This window comes from Panthera tigris, chromosome F3 (genome assembly GCF_018350195.1).
Source record: "Panthera tigris isolate Pti1 chromosome F3, P.tigris_Pti1_mat1.1, whole genome shotgun sequence".
Lineage (NCBI taxonomy): Eukaryota > Metazoa > Chordata > Mammalia > Carnivora > Felidae > Panthera > Panthera tigris.
Window position 1 is genome coordinate 25,363,931 of NC_056678.1, and position 21,129 is coordinate 25,385,059.

The 21,129-nt window shown below is 40.7% G+C and overlaps 1 protein-coding gene across 1 annotated transcript in view; it reads left to right on the forward strand.

Annotated features, from left to right (window-relative positions):
• Positions 1 to 18,333: 18,333 nt before the first annotated feature.
• SHCBP1L (SHC binding and spindle associated 1 like) overlaps positions 18,334 to 21,129 on the forward strand; it is a 37,394-nt gene continuing 34,598 nt past the window's right edge. Inside the window, exons 1-2 of the mRNA XM_007096215.2 lie at positions 18,334 to 18,866; positions 20,338 to 20,487. Of these exons, the coding sequence (XP_007096277.2) occupies positions 18,438 to 18,866; positions 20,338 to 20,487 (579 nt within the window). The 5' untranslated portion in view covers positions 18,334 to 18,437. The remainder of the gene's footprint in view (positions 18,867 to 20,337; positions 20,488 to 21,129) is intronic.

Consider the following 21,129-nt stretch of genomic DNA (forward strand, 5'->3'; position numbering starts at 1 on the left):
AGAGCCCCACAAACCACGAGATCATGACCTGAGCTGAGATGCCTAACCAACTGAGCCACCCAGGTGCAACCCCCCCCCCCCTTTTTTAATGTTTATTTTTGAAAGAGAGAGCTTGAGAGAGCATGATAGGGGGAGGGGCAGAGAGAGATGGAGACACAGAATCTGAAGCAGGCTCCAGGCTCTGAGCTGTCAGCACAGAGCTTGATGAGGGGGTCGAAGTCACGAACTGCGAGATCATGACCTGAGCCAAACTCGGAAGCTCAACTGATGCCCCTCACACCAATACTTCTAATTCCAATTGAATCCAAAGTGTTCATTCTAGTTTTATCCTTTTCCATATCTGCATCTCCAAAAATTAAGGAACTTGGCACCCATCATCAATATATTTTGTTATTTTTATATATCATACTTGTATTTTATTTATTATTTTTATGTATTATCTTGCATTGTCTCTGCTGCATGCTTCAAAGAATAGCAGTAAGTCCAGTGTCACAAAAATGGGGGAGTAAAAGGGAAAGTGGTAAACAATGAAATCAGCATTGTATCACTAGTATCCTAACACTAAATCTTCCTTCTGATTCCATGATAAAATAGAATAGGTATTATATAAATGTTAGTTAAATTTAATTTAAGTGATGGGTAATCTTATACATGAACTTCTTTTCCAGACATTCTTTTGTGCTTTTTTTCTTCCTGTGTTTTGCTTTGTCTTTTGAATTACTTTTGTCTTATTCATTCTGTATGCTGCATAATACTTACCTAGCACATAACGGGTGCCCCATAATTTTTTATCACCTAATTTAAATAAAAATTTTAAAACTTAATAAATTTAAATTTGTTTTTAAAAATACAATTGAATATTTTAATTTTCTAGGTAGGTATTAACCTATTTTTTTTCCATAAAGGAAATAATGCAGTATTTCAGAGGAAACTGGCTTATTTTTATATATTCTTAAGGTGTTTTTTTTTTAAGCATTCTATTGTTTTAAATATGTAGCTTAGATTCTTAAAAATAACATTTCCTTCCCCTAAATACCAATGTATTTATTTTTTTCCTATTTGGCAAACATTGATTTGAGGCTTCCAAGGTTTATAATAGAATTAAAATCAACACACACCTTATTGCATTCCTCTTTTTGGATCTCTGTTCAGGATAACTATTGAATAGCTTCTTAATGCGATACTGTGGTGAGCAAATGTATTTTGTAGAGTCAGGAAATGGAAACTACTCTAAGAACTATGAACAAAAGGACTTTAATACAGAGAGTTATGTAAATGATGAAGGCCCTGAGAAGCCTCACAAGGACAGTGTGGCAGCCCAGGGTTTGGCAGGGGCAATGGGATGGGGAGTTCCTATCGGAGCCTAGAGGCCAGGGCCATGCATCACGGGGCTAGAACCACAGTAAGAAGTGCCCAGTGGGTGCTGGGATCCCAGAGAAGAGGGGCACCCAGTAGGAACTACAGCCACAGAGAAGGCACAGGGAGTGACTGCTGGAGATATTACCTAAAGCAGAGTGAGAAAAAGGAGAATTGCTTGACTTCTCCCTTTCTGCTACCTTCCAGTGTTTTGCCTGTGCCTCCCATTTGTATGAATCTAACAGGATCAATCAGGAATGGAGCCTGGGAAATGCAATCCTGGTGAAAAGCAGCGGAATGGAGAAAAATGGACATGAGAGCAGATAGCAAATGTGGCACAGAGCGTGTTTCTTGGCTTTTATTTTCAGGAAAATACATCAATGGTGAATTTATGAAGCAATAATAATGCCTCATGGAATTTAAAAATATATCTGGAATTAAATTACATAGTAGCACATAGGCAGTAAGAGAGAAAAAGGAAATCAAGTGTTCTAAGGTCCTTCCATTACCTGGGAAGAAGTAAAAGTTACATATTTGAAACTTTAAAGGGTCAACAGTGGTTCAACATCACTAATCATTATGGAAATGCAAATCAAAACCACACTACAGGGGCACCTGGGAGGCTCAGTTGGTTAAGTGTCTGGCTCTTGACTTCAGCTCAGGTCATGAACTTGTGGTTTCTGAGTTCAAGCCCCACATCCAGCTCTGTGCTGACAGGAGCTTGCTTTGGATTCTCTCTCCCCTGTCTCTCTGCTTCTCCCCCACTCACATTCTCCCTCCTTTTCTCTCCAAAAATAAATAAATGAACAACAACAACAACAAAAGATTAAAAACCACACTTCATAACCATTAGGATGGCTACTACCAAGCAAAAAAACAAACAAACAAACAAAAAAACAAACAGAAAATAACAAATGTTGGTAAAGATGTGGAGAAATTGGCACCCTGTGCATTGTTGTAGAAATGTAAAATGGTGCAGCTGCTTTGAAAAGTCTGGAGTTTCTTTAAAAAGTTAAAAATACAATTACCATCTGAACCAGCAATACCACTCCTGAGAATATACCTAAAATAACTGAAAGCAGAGTCAGAAAGATGTTTGTACACTCGTGTTCACAGTGGTATTATTCACAATAGCCACAGAAGAAGACAGATGGTAGAAGAAAGAAGAGACAGGCAGAAGAAAAGATAGAAGAAACCCAAGTGTTTTTCAGCAGTAGAATGAAAAAATAAAATGTAAAAGAAAAAAACCCAAACGTCCATCAACAGATGAATGAATAAACAATGTCATATATGCATATGATGAGAATATTCAGCCCAAAAAAGGAAGGAAATTCTGACACATGCTACAACATGGATGAACTTTGGCTTTATTAAGTGAAATAAGCCAGACACAAAAGGACAAATCACTGTGTGCTTCCATTTATATGAGCTACCTAGAGTAGTCAAAATTCATATATAAGGAAGTAGAATGGTGGTTTCCAGGGCCTGAGGGGAGAGAGAAATGGAGGGTTATTGTTTAATGGGCACAGAGGTTCAGTTTGGGAAGATGAAAAAAGTTCTGGAGATGGTGCTGATGGTTGCACAGCAGTGTGAGTACTTAATGCCGGTAACTGTACACTTAAAAATGGCTAACGTGGTAAATTTTGTATTACGTATATTGTACCACAAGTTAAAAAATGAAAAGAAAAGCTAAAAGTGCATATGGTAGTCTCCAGGGCAACCACTAGAAGAACAGCAAAAGAATATATAATCAGTAAGTTATTTGAGGGGGAAAAAATGAAATAAAAAAAATCCTAACCCAAATGAAAATAAGAGAGAAAAAGGAACACAGAATAGGTAAGAAAAGGGGCGCCTGGGTGGCTCAGTCGGTTGAGCGGCCAACTTCGGCTCGGGTCATGATCTCACGGTCCGTCCATGAGTTCAAGCCCCGCGTTGGGCTCTGTGCTGATGGCTCGGAGCCTGGAGCCTGTTTCGGATTCTGTGTCTCCCTCTCTCTGACCCTCTCCTGTACATGCTCTGTCTCTCTCTGTCTCAAAAAAATGAATAAACGTTAAAAAAAAAAAATTAAAAAAAAAAACAACAAGAATAGGTAAGAAAAGTTGAAAACAAGTAATAACATGGTATATTTAAACCCAAATGTGAGAACGTTAAATGTAAATACGTCTAAATAATCAAATTACATGACAAAGATTCACACACTGGGTTTTTAAAAAAAATATAAGTATATGCTGCTTATAATAGACACAACTTAGCTACATATGGAATGGTTGAAAATAAAAAGATGTTAAAAGATAAATCATACACTAATCAAAAAAGGCTAATGTAGCTGTTTTTGTATTATACAAAGCAGACACGAAGGCAAGAAATATTACTACACCTAAAGAGGAATATTTTGTAAAGATAAAAGAGGAAATCCACCAAAAAGATACTACAATTCTAAATATGTATGTAACTAATATCATAGCCTCAACATACAAAAAGCAAAATTTGAAGTAAGTAAGAAGAGGAATAGCAAATCTGCAAATACACTGGGCTATTTCAACACAGCTCTCTCAGCAACTCGTAGAACAGACAGACCCGTAAGAATAGAGAAAGTGTGAACAACACAACTACACATTTGACAGAACTGATATCTTATTTTACTTTATTATTTTATTTTATTTTATTTTATTTTTTATTTTTTGAGAGAGAGCGAGCACGTGCACAAACAGGGGAGGGGAAGGAGCAGAGAGAGAGAGAATCCCAAGCAGGTTCCATGCCCAGCACAGAGCCCTGCACAGGGCTCAATCTTGACTGTGAGGTCATGACCCAAGCCCAAATCAAGAGTTGGACGCTTAACCACCTTCTGTTCTCATTATGCTTGGTTCTTCAATAGTATTCAACACAGCTTTTCCCTCCTTGAAACACTCTGCCCTGTGGTTTTCAGGAGAGTGCACTCTGCTGACATCGCTCATATTCCAAGGTAGGTCCTTTTTGATTGGTTTTGCTAGCTCCTCCTAACCCCTCTATCCCACTTCTCCACAGGGGAGCTCCTTGGAAGTCCTTCCTGAGCCCTTCCTTTTCTCCTCAATATCCATACCTTCTCTAGATGAATCCATCCATTTCTGTGACTTTAAATACCACTTATTTGTTTAAAACCCTAATTTTAATGATCCTCAGCTTTCTTCTCTGAACTCCAGTTGTATAATTCACTGCTTAGATGACTCAGAGTCCTCTAACTTAATATGTTTCAAGTAGGGTTTTTTATTTTTCACCATATATCCTATTCTGCTCCAGTCCCCCACATCCTTATAAATAGTGCTACCATTCTTCAGTTACCAAAACCAGAAGCCTGGGACTAACTCTGGATGCCTCTTTTTCCTTCATTTTCACCCACCCAATCCATCGTTATGTCCTGTAGGTTCTACCTCTAAAATATGTCCTGAATCTGAACATATCTCTTCATCTTGATTGCCACCACCCTAGCCCAAGGTACTATTATCTTTCACCTGGGCTTCTGCAATAATATCATGTATGATCCTCACACTTCCGTTTTTGTAATCTTTCAATTCATTCCTCCTACAGCAGCTAAAATGATTTTATTTATTAATCATGCTCCCCCTTCCTTAAAGACTTCCAGTAATTTTCCAAACTCTTTACCCTGGCCTACAAGGACCTTTATCTGTATTTTTGCAAAAATCCATTAGTTGGTCAGGAAATCAATTTAGTAGGTAAAGGTCAGCATTTTATTTTATTTTGGCGTGAGGTTTTTTTTTTTTTTAAGTTTATTTATTTGTTTTGAGAGACAGAGAGAGGTAGCATGAGCAGGGGAGGGGCAGAGAGAGGAAGAGACAAATTCCCAAGTAGGCCCCATGCTGGCAGCGCAGAGCCTGATGTGGGGCTTGAACTCACAAACTGTGAGATCATGATCTGAGCTGAGATCAAGAGTCAGACGCTTAACCAACTGAGCCACCCAGGTGCCCCAATAGTGATCAGCATTTGAAAATAAAATTGTAGAACAGAATAGAACATGTGATAGGCATTATACATTATAAGAGTAGGTTTTGTTTTGTGCATTTTGTTTTGTTTACTGAATGTGATATAAGATATATTTCCTATAGTGAAATATTTTGAGAAAAGTTTCTTTGTTAAGACCTGTATCCACCTATCGTTCCAACCTCATTTCATGCCACCCTCCCTGGTCCTGATGCTTCTGGCATCTGAGAATTCTGTCAGTTCTTTTATGACATGCCAGGCCCTTTCCTTTGCAGGGCCTTTGCAATTGCAAAATGCCCCTGCCTGCATTGTTCCTCCTACAAGATTTCCCATGAATGGCTTTTCATCTTTTGGATCTCAGGTTAAAAGTCCCCAGCTCAGGAAGGACTTCCCTGATCACCCTATTTAATTAGCTTCCCTCTGTTATCTTCTCCTAAGTACCCTATTTCTTTCAAAACACTAATCACAATTAGTTAAAATATATTTTTAAAAAGATGTTTACAGTCAGTCTCCAGCACTAGAATATAAGGTCCTTAGGAACACAAGCTTTGTCAATCTTTTCTCTCTTGTACCCCAGCATCTTGCAAACTCAACCGCATTTTAGTTATGAAAAGCTTGTTATGAACAAACCCATATCACGCCCTCAGATTTGCCAAAGTGGATACTTTTTTATTATTTGTAAAATATTCATCAGCCTTGATGTCAAAAAGAGTTCAATGCATATTGTAGTAATAGAGGCAAATTTCCTTAAATTCCTGCCTGACTCCATTGATCTTGTTACCCTGCTTCCTTAGTGGAGGATATTTGGTGGTGGCTTCCGAAATGCCATTAAAAGCTTTTTAGCTTGACCACACAGCACTGATCAAAAGTTCAGCCTTGAGGAAATGAGGCAATCCTTTTTTCTTGGCTTGGGGTTACCTGAACGTCCACCAAGAGTCTCTTTGTTTGGCTTGGTGGGTTCAGCTCTATGAATGAATAGCTCCTTTACCAACAAACAATAGCATACAGCTGGGCCATTGACTAGTTGAGAGGTGTTAATCTCCTTGCAGGTAATTATTTCCAGAAATCTAGCAACTTACTAGAATGTTTGGATTCCTACTAAGTCCTAGAAATTTAAAAAACAAACCTAAAATGTTTTTATAACTTTTTAAAGATTTTGTAGTTTTCTGCTGCAGCTTTAAGGTTCCAAAAATCATAGTGTCATGTTGAAATTATGTCGTTACATTTTTCTTGAAATTATTACAAATGTATAGTTGAGAACCTGAGAGACTGATTTCATTCATAGTTTTAATTCACTTTCAACCCTGTAATGTAGGGAACTGATACATTGACCACATAAATGTGTAGTTTACCATTAATACTTTTACCTCTTCACCTGAAGTCATATGTGAAACCTACACCATGATCTGCAAATGTTTACTTTAAGAAGTTAAACATCAGACCTTGAGTAGGGTTTAATCAAGTCTATTTCTGACAGCTTGCTGACAAAGGCAGCCTTATACTGTGTGCTGCTAAAAACCACTGGAGTTAGTGTAACTTCACAGTGAAAACGGCAAGCCTGCTTTGCCTTGATGTCCTGAGAAGCCACGAAGTCCTTAAAACCCAAAAGTAAACTTTAGACTGAGGAAAATAACTTTTGAACTTAATCTTCCTCCAAAATCTCCAGTTGCAAGTAAAGGAAACTGGGGTTCTTCCCCACATCTCCCTGTGAATTGGAACATTTCGTGCTGAGTAAATTGAGCTTGGTAACACACCATGCTGAATTCAGCTCATATCTGAAAAATACCACAACCATGCTCCATTGTTTGACCATATTCACTTTCTGGCCAGAAACAACTTTCCAGGAGTATTTATTCTCTCAGTCTCTCTTTGGCCCTGGATTTTTGTTCACAGTGGTACAGCTGTGGATGATGGGACTTAGGTTGAGTTCTGGATGCTGAAAAGGCATAAGTAGATTTTTCATAAAAATGCCATTTGAAAACACAATCCATATCTTACTGTCTTGAATTCATTCCGGTCCAATTTTACACAAGATTTCCAGATAAAATGATTTAATATTTAAGACCTCCTGAGACTCAAAAAAAAAAAAAAAAGACAGTAGAAAAACCCAGCAGCTTGTCATTTCTGATTTAATCTTCTTATCATGGAGATACCAAACTCAGAAAAGATGAGACTCTTCTGGAACCAGACTTTCTAGATTCAAATCTCTGTCTGCTACTTATTAGCTATAAACTGTGAATAATAATGGTAACCAACCTCATAGCAGTGTTGTGTGCTTTAAATGAGTTGATATATGTAGAGCTTTTAAAACTGTGTTTGAGTGAATATGGGGCTCTTGGATGGCTCAGTCAGTTAAGCGTCCAACTTCAGCTCAGGTCATAATCTTGCAGTTTGTGAGTTCAAGCCCCACATCAGGCTCTGTGCTGATAGCTCGGAGCCTGGAGCCTGCTTCAGATTCTATGTCTCCCTCTCTCCCTGCCCCTCGCTGCTTGTGCTCCATCTCTTTCTCTCTCAAAAATAAATAAACATTATCCTGAACACATTCCCAATCTTAGGAGGAAATTCAGTATTTCACCAATAAGAATTATGTTAGCTATAGGTTTTTCTTAGATGCCTTTTATCAGAATAAAAGAATTTCTTCTAAAATAAACAAACAAACAAATATTAAAAAAAGTGTTTGAGTGAATAAAGGGAAACTATTATTATGGGCAGTACATAATACTATAAGAAAACGGGAAGGCACTGAGTCTACGATCTATATAAAATATGTGCAAAGTTCATAGATGGAGGCTCAAAGGTGAAAGAGGCATGGGTCTTGCATTCTGAGCAGGAAACCAAGCATGGAAGATAAACACATAAACAACTGTGATACAGGGCAGATACTAGGGGAAGGGAGACATGAGGAAATTCCAAGCAGGAATGGAGCTGCTTGAACAAAAGCCCAAAGGTAATAAATGGCATGAAAGGTATGGGATAAGGAGTCGAGGCTAGAAAAGAAACATGGACCAATTCATGGAGTGCTTTCAATTCTTGGCTGGGGAGATGTACTTGATTACGAATGCAATGAAATCTCCGGTTGTTTTATACCCAGGAGGGGGTGTATGTCCCAAGCCATCCCCAATCATTATACCTCAAGCCATTCCATTATTTACCCTCTGATCCTACCTTCTTTAAAAAGGCATTAACTTTTCAAGGCTACAAGATAAAATGAATTACATTGATAAGTCAAATTGGTTTCTGCTTTGAACTAGCCTTGCCTGGAGTTTTCCAATTCTCCATTACTACTGGGGAAGGAGGCTTTTTAACTCTAAACAAGCAAGAGCCAGTTAGAAGTATTCAGTGTCTCAAGTTTCTCGGCATTCATGAGGCAAAGACATGGCCGCTCTTCTCATTTACCTCTCCACTGGCATGTTTCTTTCCTCTTATTCTCTCTGAGATCAAAGAGAAGGGCATGGAGAAATCCTGTTTAAGTCAAACAGTTCCTTATCTAAAATGTAGCTCACTTCCCCTTTCCTTAGTGGTTGGTATGTTCCCTCCAGCAACAAATCCACAGAAGAAAGATGGGTGAGTGACACCCTAGAAACAGTGTTTGTTCCCTCAGCCGGCTCTGATCTGGCAGGAGCCCCAGGTCAGCCGGTGCCCTGGCACCTCTTACCCAGCAGCAATTCCTTCACTTGGTGAGCCTTCCAAACCTCCAACCAATAAGTTGACTGGTGAAATATGTTCACCAGTAAAACATACCTACGGCTTAGATTTGTAATATATATTAAATGAATCTGAGTTAAGATTCCAAAACATATTCCAAAAGAAATCGAATTTGGAATTGCTAGTGATAGGGAACAAACACACTACTGCAAAAACTTTGGTGCGACTCTGCATAAGTTCATGCTCCCTAAGTTTTCAAAACCAGAATAGGAAACTCACTTGTTCTACTGAATATCTGTTTGCTTCACTAATATATGCAATATGAACTATCCATTGTTTTTTAAACTATCCATTATTTTTTAAAAAGCATTGGGGTTTATTGGCCCATATAATTGAGGAGTCCAGAAGTGGTTCCAAGCTTCAGGCATAGTTGGATCAGGGCTCTGGCTTTCCTTCTTTCTGTTTCTTGTTTGTGCTGGCTTTGCATCAGTCTGGCTTCCTTCATGATTACGAGATGGCTCTCAGCAGTCAAACTACTTGTTGGAAAGTGATCTTATGATTTCACTGGTAGTTTAATGAACTGTTTTCCTTTCCTTCAAAATCTCACGTGCTGCATTATTACACAAAGATAGGGGAACTATAGGGGAACTATAACTATATACTATATAACTATATAGTTATATAGTTATATAACTATAACTATAACTATAACTATAACTATAACTATAACTATAACTATAACTACATGATAGGGGAAATAATAGTTCCCCTATCTTTGGCAGTCTTTGGCAAATGGTTCCTCAAAGTATCAAAGTGCTGAAGCCCCAAACTTGTGGTGCTGGACAGTGAGTAAGGGTTAAGTCACCACGGGTGCCATGGGTATCCTCCATGCTGAGCCCATGTGGTCTCTTCAAATTAGATAGCTGGGCTGGTTACATGTCAGGGGAGCAGCCAAGGCTTTGCTTATTTGGGACCTTTGGCATTTGGGGCTAAACTCTCTTATATTACTATGTGGCCATTGTTCTTCAGAGTCCTTCCATTACTGGTTACTTTTAAGGAGTTTGAAAAATAAAGTAATAGATATAGTAAAATGTTAAGACCTATTTCTTTTTTTTTTTTAAGTTCATTGTCTTAAGTAATCTCCACACTCAATGTGGGGCTCAAACTCATGACCCCGAGATCAAGAGTTGCACGCTCTTCTGACTGAGCCAGTCAGGCATCCCAGGACCTATTTCTATGGGCAGGGAGGACACCTGAGCAATAATGTGAAAGGAAAGGTCATGGGGTTCATTCCCTATCATTATATTTTAATATGTAGGGCTGTTCTATTTCTAGTCCAATTTAGGGTAAATGAACTAATTTGCATGAGTGCCTGAAACAGCATTGACGACATGTTCTCTCTGGCATAACCTGTGTTTTTAGTGTGCAAGTGCTAATATGTGTGTGGACTGTGTGTGGGGGTGAGGGGGATGGTCACGGAAGTGAGAATTAGGTTCTCACAGAAGTGAGAATTAGTAACATAAACTAAGCACAACTATGTGACAACCATGGTTTTAAGTTTTGGTTTTTTTAATTTTTGTTTTCAATTTTGAACTTTTTATATACATTATCTCATTTAACTCTCATAACCACCCAATGATATGATATCTATCTTATTTCCATTTATAGATGGAGAAACTGAAGTTCAGAAAGGCAAGTATATTTCTCAAGGTTGCACAGCGAGAAAGGGGTTGAGCCTAGGTGTCAGTCTCTAAAGCCTGAAGACTAAACCGCTAGTGTGTACCTGGCTTCTACTATTCTTTCCCCTGAAGTATATTGTTTAATATTCTCCCTGGCAGTGTGACAAAAGATGTCTCCCACCTCCATGCAGTGCCCTTTGAGAAGCCTTTTCTCTGAGAATTCCATAGAATCACAGTTTAGTGTCAGGGATAAAACAGCTTGCCCAAGCCTCTCTTCCCCACCGGAAACATTTCATTTCCTCCAGTATAATGACCTTCTTCCCTTTTCATATAATTCAACATGCTTCAAGCTCAGACAAAGAGCTACTATTTGATTCTTTAAAATATATTTCTCTGACTGTGAAAGAAATACATGCAAATTGGAAACTTCTGGAAAAAATAAAACATGGAAATCTGTAAAGAACCACATAAAACACCCTAACACTCCTAAGACAATGCCTTTAACAATTTTGTGCATTTTCTTCCAGCATATACAGCTTCATGTTTTGGGGGTTTTTCATATATGGTTATGTGGTGAACATGTTTCCATAATTCTTGAGGGTGACACCTGTTTGGTTTTTTTTTTTCTTGATCAACATTGTATTTTCAGGCATCACAGCAGTGCCTGGCATGTCACAAAAAGAATCTAATTAGTAATATCTAATTATTTGATTTAATAAATATTCATTGATCTAATGACTGATATTATATACCTTCTGAAACTTTTTAAAGACCAGATGATTACAAATCTCTGAGATAAAACATAACTGTAAAATCACATTAAGAGAGTGTATAACAGGGGCACCTCAGTGGCTCAGTTGGTTAAGCGTCTGACTTCGGCTCAGGTCACGATCTCACAGTTTGTGGGTTCTAGCCCCACATCAGGCTCTGTGCTGACAGCTCAGAGCTCGAAGCCTGCTTTGGATTCTGTGTCTCCCTCTCTCTGCCCCTCTCCTGCTCATGCTTGTCTCTCAAAAATAAATAAACGTTAAAAAAAATTTTTTTTTAAAGACAGTGCATATCATTTTCAGACGTTTTATCAGGGTAAAGGCAAAATGGTGCAACGCAAAGAACCCTGGGGCAGGAGTCAAGCTGGCAGCCTTGATAGCTTAGCTCAGCCACTGCACATAATAACAGCACACGCTCCATTGTACCTCTTAAGACTTCAGCTTCCTCATTTGTGACGTGAAGGGGTGGATTGGACGGCTTGCTAAGATTACCTTCTATTGTTACACCACATCATTTTCCCTCTTTGAAAGGGTATTCCTATAGTGTATAAATATAGTTTATTTTTAAACATTTAAGTAATTCAGAACTACACAGGGTAAAACGTGAAATTTCCCGTTTGCAAACACCCCCATCCTCAAAACCACTGTCCTCCTTACAGTTAGTACAGTTTGATGTCTGTAGGTCTTTCCATCCTTTTTCTATGCTTGTATATATGTCCAAATACAAATATGAAATTTAAAAAACCACAAATGGGATCATATTATATGCATTAGTCTGAGAATTGCTTCCCTCCCTGCCCATTTTCCCTATCATATGCCTTTGGGGCTCTTTCTAAGTCAGGGCATCTAGATTGGCCTCATTTGGATAAAATGGATGTATCATCAGTGATTTAGGCATTCCACCAGATGTAGGTAGATCATTTCCAGTTTTATACTATTATAAGCAATGCTACAGTAAATACCCTGTACTGCATAGTGTCTTGATTAAGAGCATAAACTCTTCAGTCAGACTGCCTGTATTTGAATCCTGGCTCCACCACTCATGGCTGTTACTTAACCTCTCTCCCTGTTTCCTCATCATGAAGTGAGGATCGCTGGGCTATTTTTAGAATGACATTAGTCAATATATGTAGAGTTCTTCAACCTATCTGGCACCTATTAAGTGCTAAATGTTATTATCATCACTATAATTATTACATATACCTTTATGCACATATACCAGCATTTCTGGGCAACTGATGTCTAAAGATGGCATTGCTGGACTGAAGTTAGACACACTGAACATTTTGAAAGATTTTGTCAAATTGTCTTCCTGAATGTCTTTAACAATATCTACTCCTGGGGCGCCTGGGTGGCTCAGTCGGTTAAGCGGCCGACTTCGGCTCAGGTCATGATCTCGTGGTCCGTGAGTTCAAGCCCCACATCAGACTCTGTGCTGACAGCTCAGAGCCTGGAGCCTGCTTCAGATTCTGTGTCTCCCTCTCTCTGACCCTCCCCTGTTCATGCTCTGTCTCTGTCTCAAAAATAAATAAACGTTAAAAAAAAATTAAAAAAAACAAAAAAAACAATATCTACTCCTGTCAACAGTGGTTGAGAATGAGTATCTTACACTGGCCATCATCAATTTAAAATATTTGCCCTACTATTAAATATCTATGTATTTTTCAAAATACAGGCTAATTAGCTATTGTCATTGTCATTCTTAGTGTCCTTTACTGTTAGATTGAAATGTAAGACTTCTGAGCATTATTAAGGCAAGTTTGGGCCATTAGCTTTGTACCAGGGAAGGTATTGTCAGTGGTTTCAGGCTATTCATTGTCCATATCCTGTATTGCCTCTCTTTAGTGGAATCCATGTGCCATGAAACATGTCTGGTGATTCTTTTGTGTGTGTGTGATTAGTGTAAAATTAAATTACAACCTTGTATTTCCCTCAAAAAGAGCTAAAAACAAAAGAGCACAAAACAAGTATCAGGGAGTTAGTACACACTGCCAAAGTTTGAAGATGTAGCAGAACATCACGTGTGTGGTTAAAGAAGTGTGAGACATGAGAGAAATGTGTCTGAGCTTGTCCTCCAGCAAAGTGGTGTGCAGTCTGCTTCTGAGTCAGGGCTGGAGCTGGCTGGGCTAAAGGATCACTTTAGGCTCCACCTAGCCCTTTGGGATTGGGGCCCTCAAACAGCCCAAAAGCTCTCTAGTGCCCTCTTCTGGCCAAAAATGAGGAGTTACATGCCTTCCAAAAGAGCTGCGCTCACGTAGGGGGGGGTCCCATCAGAGTATTTGTTCTCAAAGTTAAGGTCACAGAGTTAAGGAAGAGGGAACTGTTAGTGTCCTAAGAGAGGAAAATTTAAAGTAGTTGGGAATAAATTGCTGAATGAAGTGCTTATTAATATTTATTTGTTTATTCCATCAAGAAAAACAAATGGAAAAACAAATAAATACAACAGCATTTCACAGAATCCTATCCAAAACGATAAAACCAATCTCCGTCATACAAAACTTCGAAAATTCCTGAATCCCCCGATGTACCCAGTTAGTGTTTTCTGACTAACGTCAGCCCTATTTAGATGCTTATCGTGTAAGTAAACATGAAGATAATACGTTAGTAGTATTATGGACTTTCAAAAACTGTAGTTACTCCTTATTTACCTGTGTTCCACATACCTGAATTGCCCTTCAGAAATAACTGGGTGATGGAAAAAACTTTCTTTCCCTTGCAACTACCAAAGTCCAAGATTTTCCTCTTGACCTTCTTTAGATCCTTACTCAAATGTCACCTACGAGTGAGACCTCCCCTCTCAACTCTGTGAAAATTGTGTCCCCAGCCCTACCCTCACAAACTCCCGCATCTCTGCTCCCTGCCATATATTTTTATCATTCTCATAGCACTTACCTCTATACATTTTACTTTTCCAAATTGCCTTTAATTCACATACCATACAATTCACCTATTTAACACATGCAACTCAATGGTATTCTCAAAGTTGTACAATTTTCACTACAATCAATTGTAGTACGTTCTCATCACCCCCAAAAGAACTCCTGGACCCATTAGCAATCAGTTCCCATTTCCCCTCAAACCATCCCACTGCCCCTGGTCCAAGGCAATCACTAGTCTGCTTCTGTCCTTACAGATTTACCTATTCAGGACATTTCATACAAATGGAATCATATGTTCTGTGGGCTTTTGTGACTGACTTCATTCACTCAGCGTGTTTTCGAGGTTCTTCCACGTTGTGTGTATCAGTTCTTCATTTCTTCTTCTTCTTTTTGTTTTTAGTACTTCATCTCTTTTAATGGCCAAATAATATTTCATTGTGTGGATTACACCACATTTCCTTTTTCTGTTTATCAACTGATGGACACTTGAGTTCTGTTCAGTTTTTGAGTATTGTAATAATGCTGCTCTGAACATTCTTGTGCAAGTTTTTGTGTGGACATCTTTTGTTTCTCTTGCGAATTTTACTTTAAAAAATTGTTTATTTTTTATCTCCCCATTCAGAATGCAAGCTCAGAGATTTTTATGTTTTTTGCTATATCCCCAGCACCTAATGCCAGCCCAAAGTGGATGAGCAATACATAACTATAACATGAAAAAAAAAAAAATGTTCTTTTCTTTCCTCTTTGCTGCCCCAGTCCCTCTTAATTCTGGTCCCAGCCCGTCCCCTGAATTCATGTTGATCATCACCAGGAGGAAAGGAAGGTGAGTCCACCAGGTCTCTGATGTCTCTCCAGTACATCTCCCCAGTCCCAGAGCTGGTTTTATTACACTCCAGGCCCTACTACATCTCTGTACTTCTATCAAGTAGATCTGTTCTACTGACGCCAAGTCCCTACTCTAGATAATAATGAAACATCAAGGGAACTCTGAACCTGGGTGGATCTCTGAGATGTCAGTGAGTCTTATCTATTTTTGTTTTGCCTACGGCCGGCTGCTATTATTATTTATCAGTGTTTTGTTCTTTCCCACTGAGAGCAAAAAAGAAAAAAAGATCTCAAAGGGTTACTGTTCAGGGACTGAAAGATTATAAGAATTTATAAGCCTACTTTCTGCTTCATAGTGACCTAGGAAGAGAAGAAGGTTTGATAAGAAACATTTTTCTGATAGACAATAATGAGTTCTGATTTTAAAATAAGCTTTTGTAATTTATCTTTTTAAGTTTGTTTTGAGAGAGAGCCAGTGAGCAAGCATGTGCATGCAAACATATGAGTTGGGGAGGGGCAGAGAGAAAGGGAGACAGAGAATCCCAAGAAGGCTCCACACTGTCAGTGCTGAGCCTGAGGCTGGGCTCCAACATGACCTGAGCTCAAATCAAGAGTGCGACACTTAACCAACTGAGCCACCCAGGCGCCCCAAAGCTTTTGTAATTTAGATCATTTGTATATTGGAGACAGCCTGTGGATTTAACCTAGAGCTCCCCCACACAGCCCAACACAAAGACAGTTAACAGCCTGTGAATATTCACATTAATCTGTAGAATTTAACCCACATGCTATGTAAGTCCCGCAGCGGACGTAAAGATGAGTAGAACCTGATCCTGAGTGGCTATCAAGGAAGTAACATCTTAGGGGAGGAGAAAACATATACACATTTCAACTCAGATGTTGGAAAAAAATATTTCTTATACTCCTGTAGTAGGACACTTCTTAAAACTTTTACTAGTTATGTGCAAGGACTGTGCTAAGTACCGGGGATAAAAAATATCTGTCCCTGTACATGAAGTGTTTTCAGTGTGTCTAATACTGCAGAAAGTACTCTGAGAGGCACAGAGGAGAAAAATGCTAGTTCTGAAGAGAGATATGTATTGGAATCTGGCCTAGGAGAATTTTGACAGGTTGAGACAAGCAGGAAGGACATTTGAAGTGAAGCAAGATAGAACAATGGCTACAGGTCAGATCCTTGGAAACAAGAGATAAAGAAAGATGTCCAGGACCTTAGACTTCTCAAGTTCAATTTTGCCATAGCCAGGCACCCCCCTGCCATAGCCAGGTCTTTGTAAGAAACAAGACCAGAGGTTCTGGCCATGAAACCCGGTGTGGACACTAGCCCACGTATGCAGGCACCACAGATTCTCTTGTACCTCTTAGACAGTCCTGAGCCCACACACGCCTGGCAGCAGCCTACCCTTTCCACCTGGGGCCCCGATCTAGAACCAACACTTCAGTGGGAAGGAAAAGCCAATTCAAGGAAAAGCCTCCAAAGAAAAAGAGGGGAAATGAGTTTTTACCCCCCAAGACAGAGAATAGAGCAGGCCTCATGTACCACCCAAAGCCTTGCTAGTTAGAAGCACTAATAAAATGTGAGAATTGTTTTAACTGCTGTAGGAAGGCAGATGCTGATTCAACCTTGATGGGGTGTGCCTCAGGCACTACCTCAGCAGCAAAACTCCACCACAAACTGTTACTCACCATTTTATTGGCAAGGAAAAGTCCTTAAAGGGGAGGAGAGGGGCACCTGGGTGGCTCAGTGGGTTAAGCTTCGGACTTTGGCTCAGGTCATGGTCTCATGGTTCATGAGCTCAAGCCCTCCTTTGGGCTCTGTGCTGACAGCTCAGAGCCTGGAGCCTGCTTCCAATTCTGTGTCTCCCTCTCTCTCTGCCCCTCCCCCTACTCGCACTCTGTCTCTCTCTCAAAAACAAACATTTAAAAAACAATTTTTAATAAAAAAAGATTATGAGGATAGGAATTCTGTCTTTTATTTCTATATCTTTGGCATCTAGGCATTGCCTGGCACATAGTAGGTTTCTACAAATCTTTGCTTGTGGTGTGTGGTTTTTGTTTTTTGGGTTTTTTTGGTTTGTTTTTGTTTTTGGGGAGTTTTGTTTTGGAAGTTTTTGAAGAAATGCTAGCATATCTAGTTTTTACTTGTGGTGAATGAAATCTGTGGCTAGGTACAATTTTAAACAAAATCCAAGACTCCTGAGAAAAGGAATAAACTTAGAGTCAAAACATGATAAATGTTGTAATTACTCCCTGAACTACAGTAACATGAATACTAATATTTTCCTCAAAATAAACTCCAAACTTAACACAGTGTCCTTCCAGATAAGTGTGAAGGAAGGCAGGTGTTTTCCCAATGCTGGTCTTTGTGGGAGCTGTTGGCCCTAGCACAGTACTTCAGGGCTAGAGTGTAAACAGAAGGTATTCCAACTGGATCCATGTACTTTTAACAGTAATGTAACAGAAACCAGTGGTCTCTGTTCTTCTCCAAAATGTGTTATCTTGAGCAGACCTCTACTGTGAGGGTATTTGTAGTTTGCACACAGCAAAATTTCCAGCTGGAAATTTGAGTCTAGTTGAACGGTTACATAAAATAATCGTTTATGAGAATTTTGAGCAGCACAGCAGAGACATGAAAATAGACTAACCTAGCCTTTGCGACAGAAAATGAGTGTCTTGTTCAAAATGTAAAGCAAGCTTTCTTTTGGGACCCGTGTGACTAGATAGGGTAAAATCTAGGTCTCTGGATTTGTCACTTGAGTGTCCTTTGGTTATGAGCACAGGTACTATGGTCTCCAGTGTAAAAACTAAATTTTCTTTCTGGTTGTGTTTGCACAAACACGCGTGTGTTTGGTGGTAGGAGGTGTATTAGTTAGGTCCTGATGACCTGGGGGGGGGGGAGTGACTGACAAGCACCCTGAAGACGTAGGAGGGCCCTGCGGGGAGAATTCTGTCACCGGGTGGTTCCAGGGGGAACGGCGACGCGGAGTAGCGGGGAGCATTATGCGTGGGGGCGCCATCTAGCGGGGGCGCCGCGACGAGCGCCTCACGCTCCACCTCGGCCCCGCCCCGCAGCACCCCGCGCCCCTCCCACCCCGCTCCCGCCCCGAGCCGCGCCCCCCCAGCCCCCACCCCCACCCGAACACCCCATCCCCCACCTCACTCACCCCTGCCCGGCGCCGCTCGAGGTCCCTGCGCTCGTTGCGGGCTCCGCAGGTGCTGCCGGCCCATTGGCCAGCGGGCTCCGGGCGGGAAAAGCGGCCAACGGCCGCAGCCGGCCCTTGCGGTGTGGGGAGATGGCGTCGGGGGCCAGGGCTCCCGGGCCGGAGGACTCCGTCCGGACCGCCAGCCCCGACAGGCGAGGCGAGAAAGGGGTGTCCGCGCCCACCGGGGCGGTAGGGACCCTGAAGAGCGCCGCATCCCGGGTGCGGTCGGTGGTGGCGTCCCCGCGCCCGGTGAAGGGGAAGGCGGGCCGGGAGGCGGCCCGGAGGCGGCTGCAGCTCCTGCCGGCCTCTCACGCCCAGGGCCGGGCCGAGGGGGCCGAGGTGGGGGAGGAGGAGGAGGAGGGGGCGGAGGTGGAGGAGGAGGAGCCCCTCCTGTCGGTGCCGGAGGAGGATGAAGAGGAGGCGCGGCCGTTGCCCCCAGTCTGCATGTTCCCCATGAGGGGGATGTGGCGCGACGAGAAGGTGGCGCTCTACTGCGACGAGGTGCTGCAGGGCTGTAAGGTGAGAGGCCGGCGCGAGGAAGCGGGGTCCTCCCCGCGGGGCACCGACAGAGCCTGCGGTTCCCAGAGTTCAGGTGACTCGGCGTCGGCGGGGCCTCCGCCTTCCCCGGGGCGCCCGGCCCGACCCGACCCCAGCGCGTTACCGTTAGGAGTTCCGTCCGAAAGGCCATCATCGATTAGGGGGGCGGCGCGGTGGAGCGCTTCCCAGCTTTCTGGGAGCTTCCAACACCCGGAGATCGATAGGCCTCATCGGTGCCCAGGTTTACAGCTTACGTTTTCCCATTTGACGATTTGAGATACGATGACTTAGCCTTGACTTCCACCGGACAGTACTGAACGTGTCGACACTTTGTGGCTCCCGGACTGAACAGGTCTACACTCCACGGTTCCCAGACGTGAGTCTGCAATGTGGAATGATGTTTCGGATCCAAGATCCGTCGGTACCTGGCAACACTGACTAGAGCAAATATGATTCTAACCTATTTTGTTGTTGTTTTTTAAGTTATAGCAAGAGATTTTGTGTACAAAGATATTCATTGCACTGATGATAATCAGAATTAAAAAATAGAAACTTAATCTCCAACGGATGGGGCAGTAAAGAACCTGTGGTGGCCGCGGGGCACCTGGATGGCTCAGTCGGTTAAGCATCCGACTTGGGCTCAGGTCATGATGTCCGAGTTCACGAGTTCGAGTCCCATGTCGGGCTCTGTCAGATTCTGTGTCTCCCTCTTTTCTCTGTTCCGCCCCCACTTGTGCTCTGTCTCTCTCTCTCTCTCAAAAGTAAATAAACATTAAGAAAAATTTTAAACAAAAAAATAAAAACACCATTACGAGAAAACTAGGAGACTATTAATGGCCTAATTATATCTGATACTGAGGGTTGGAGAAGATGAAGTCTCTGAAAGGCAGTTGAAAAACGTTTATATATATAAATTATTGTGTCATTAATCAGAGGTGTAATGACTGAGTTTCACAGTAGTTGAGGTAGCTGAATTGAAATTTAAAAAATCAAATTTTTTAATTAAAAAAATTAATTAAAAAAGCATTTATTGAATGCTTAATATGCTTGTTTGTTTATAGAGTGGAGTGCTGTCTTAAATTTTTATGTATGAATATGTTTTAAATAGGTTATTATATCTCTAAAGTTCAAAAAATAATTGCTATTTTTAATATGATAATTACTCTTTTTAAGGGTATAATTGCAGTTCTTCCTCCTCAGTGGATTAATAAAACAAATTACTTAAATATAAATAACAAGTAGATGTCTCAGCACTGAATGACTCTATTGAGTGAATAGATCTTTTTAAGGTTTTAATGTTTATGATATTTCCAGTAAACATAAATTCAGTTAAAATCTATGACTTTCCAGGTTTTTAAAGTTATTTAAGGGTATATTGGTCCCATATTTAAATAGAAATCAGTAAAAATATTTATACATATCCTTCTACATAAATATTTTTTTCTTTTGCTAGGCAGAAGATGCTGATGGGGCTATGAGTAAATATCTGTCAGAAAAATTAAAGTTGAAAGACAAATGGCTTGGAGTCTGGAAGACTAATCCTAAGTTATTCTTTGTAAAATATGAAGAAGCTTCTATCCCTTTTGTTGGTATACTGGTTGAGGTAAATAATTTTTACCTGATCTTTGTTCTTTTGAGTGAAATTATCAGTTCTTTTTATGACGAAAATATGACCTTCCTAATTTGTTGCTTTGATACTTAAACAGAGATTGACAAAGATTGTGTCCATTTTAAGTTTCTAAGCAAATTAATAGCATAAAAAGAAGTTGGGGTGCCTGGGTGGCTCAGTTGGTTAAGCGTCCAACTTCAGCTCAGGTCATGACCTCACAGTTTGTATGTTCCAGCCCTGCATCGGGCTCTGTGCTGACAGCTCAGAGCCTGGAGCCTGTTTCAGATTCTGTGTCTCCCTCTCTCTGCCCCTCCCCTGCTCACACTCTGTCTATCTTTCTAAAAAATAAATAAACATAAAAAAATTAAAATATAAATAAAAAGAAAGGGGGATATTAGCATCCATTTACCTGTGCACAGTTAATCATTAAATGGAATCTACTGTATCAGACAATATTTATTAGCTTAGTTTCAGTTGCTTAAATAACAAAAGTGAATTTCTTTTTTTTTTTTTAATGTTTATTTATTTTGGGGAGAGAGAGTGCGCAAGTGGAGAAGGGGCAGATAGAGGGAGACACAGAATCTGAAGCAGACTCCAGGCTCTGAGCTGTCAGCACAGAGCCTGACGTGGGGCTTG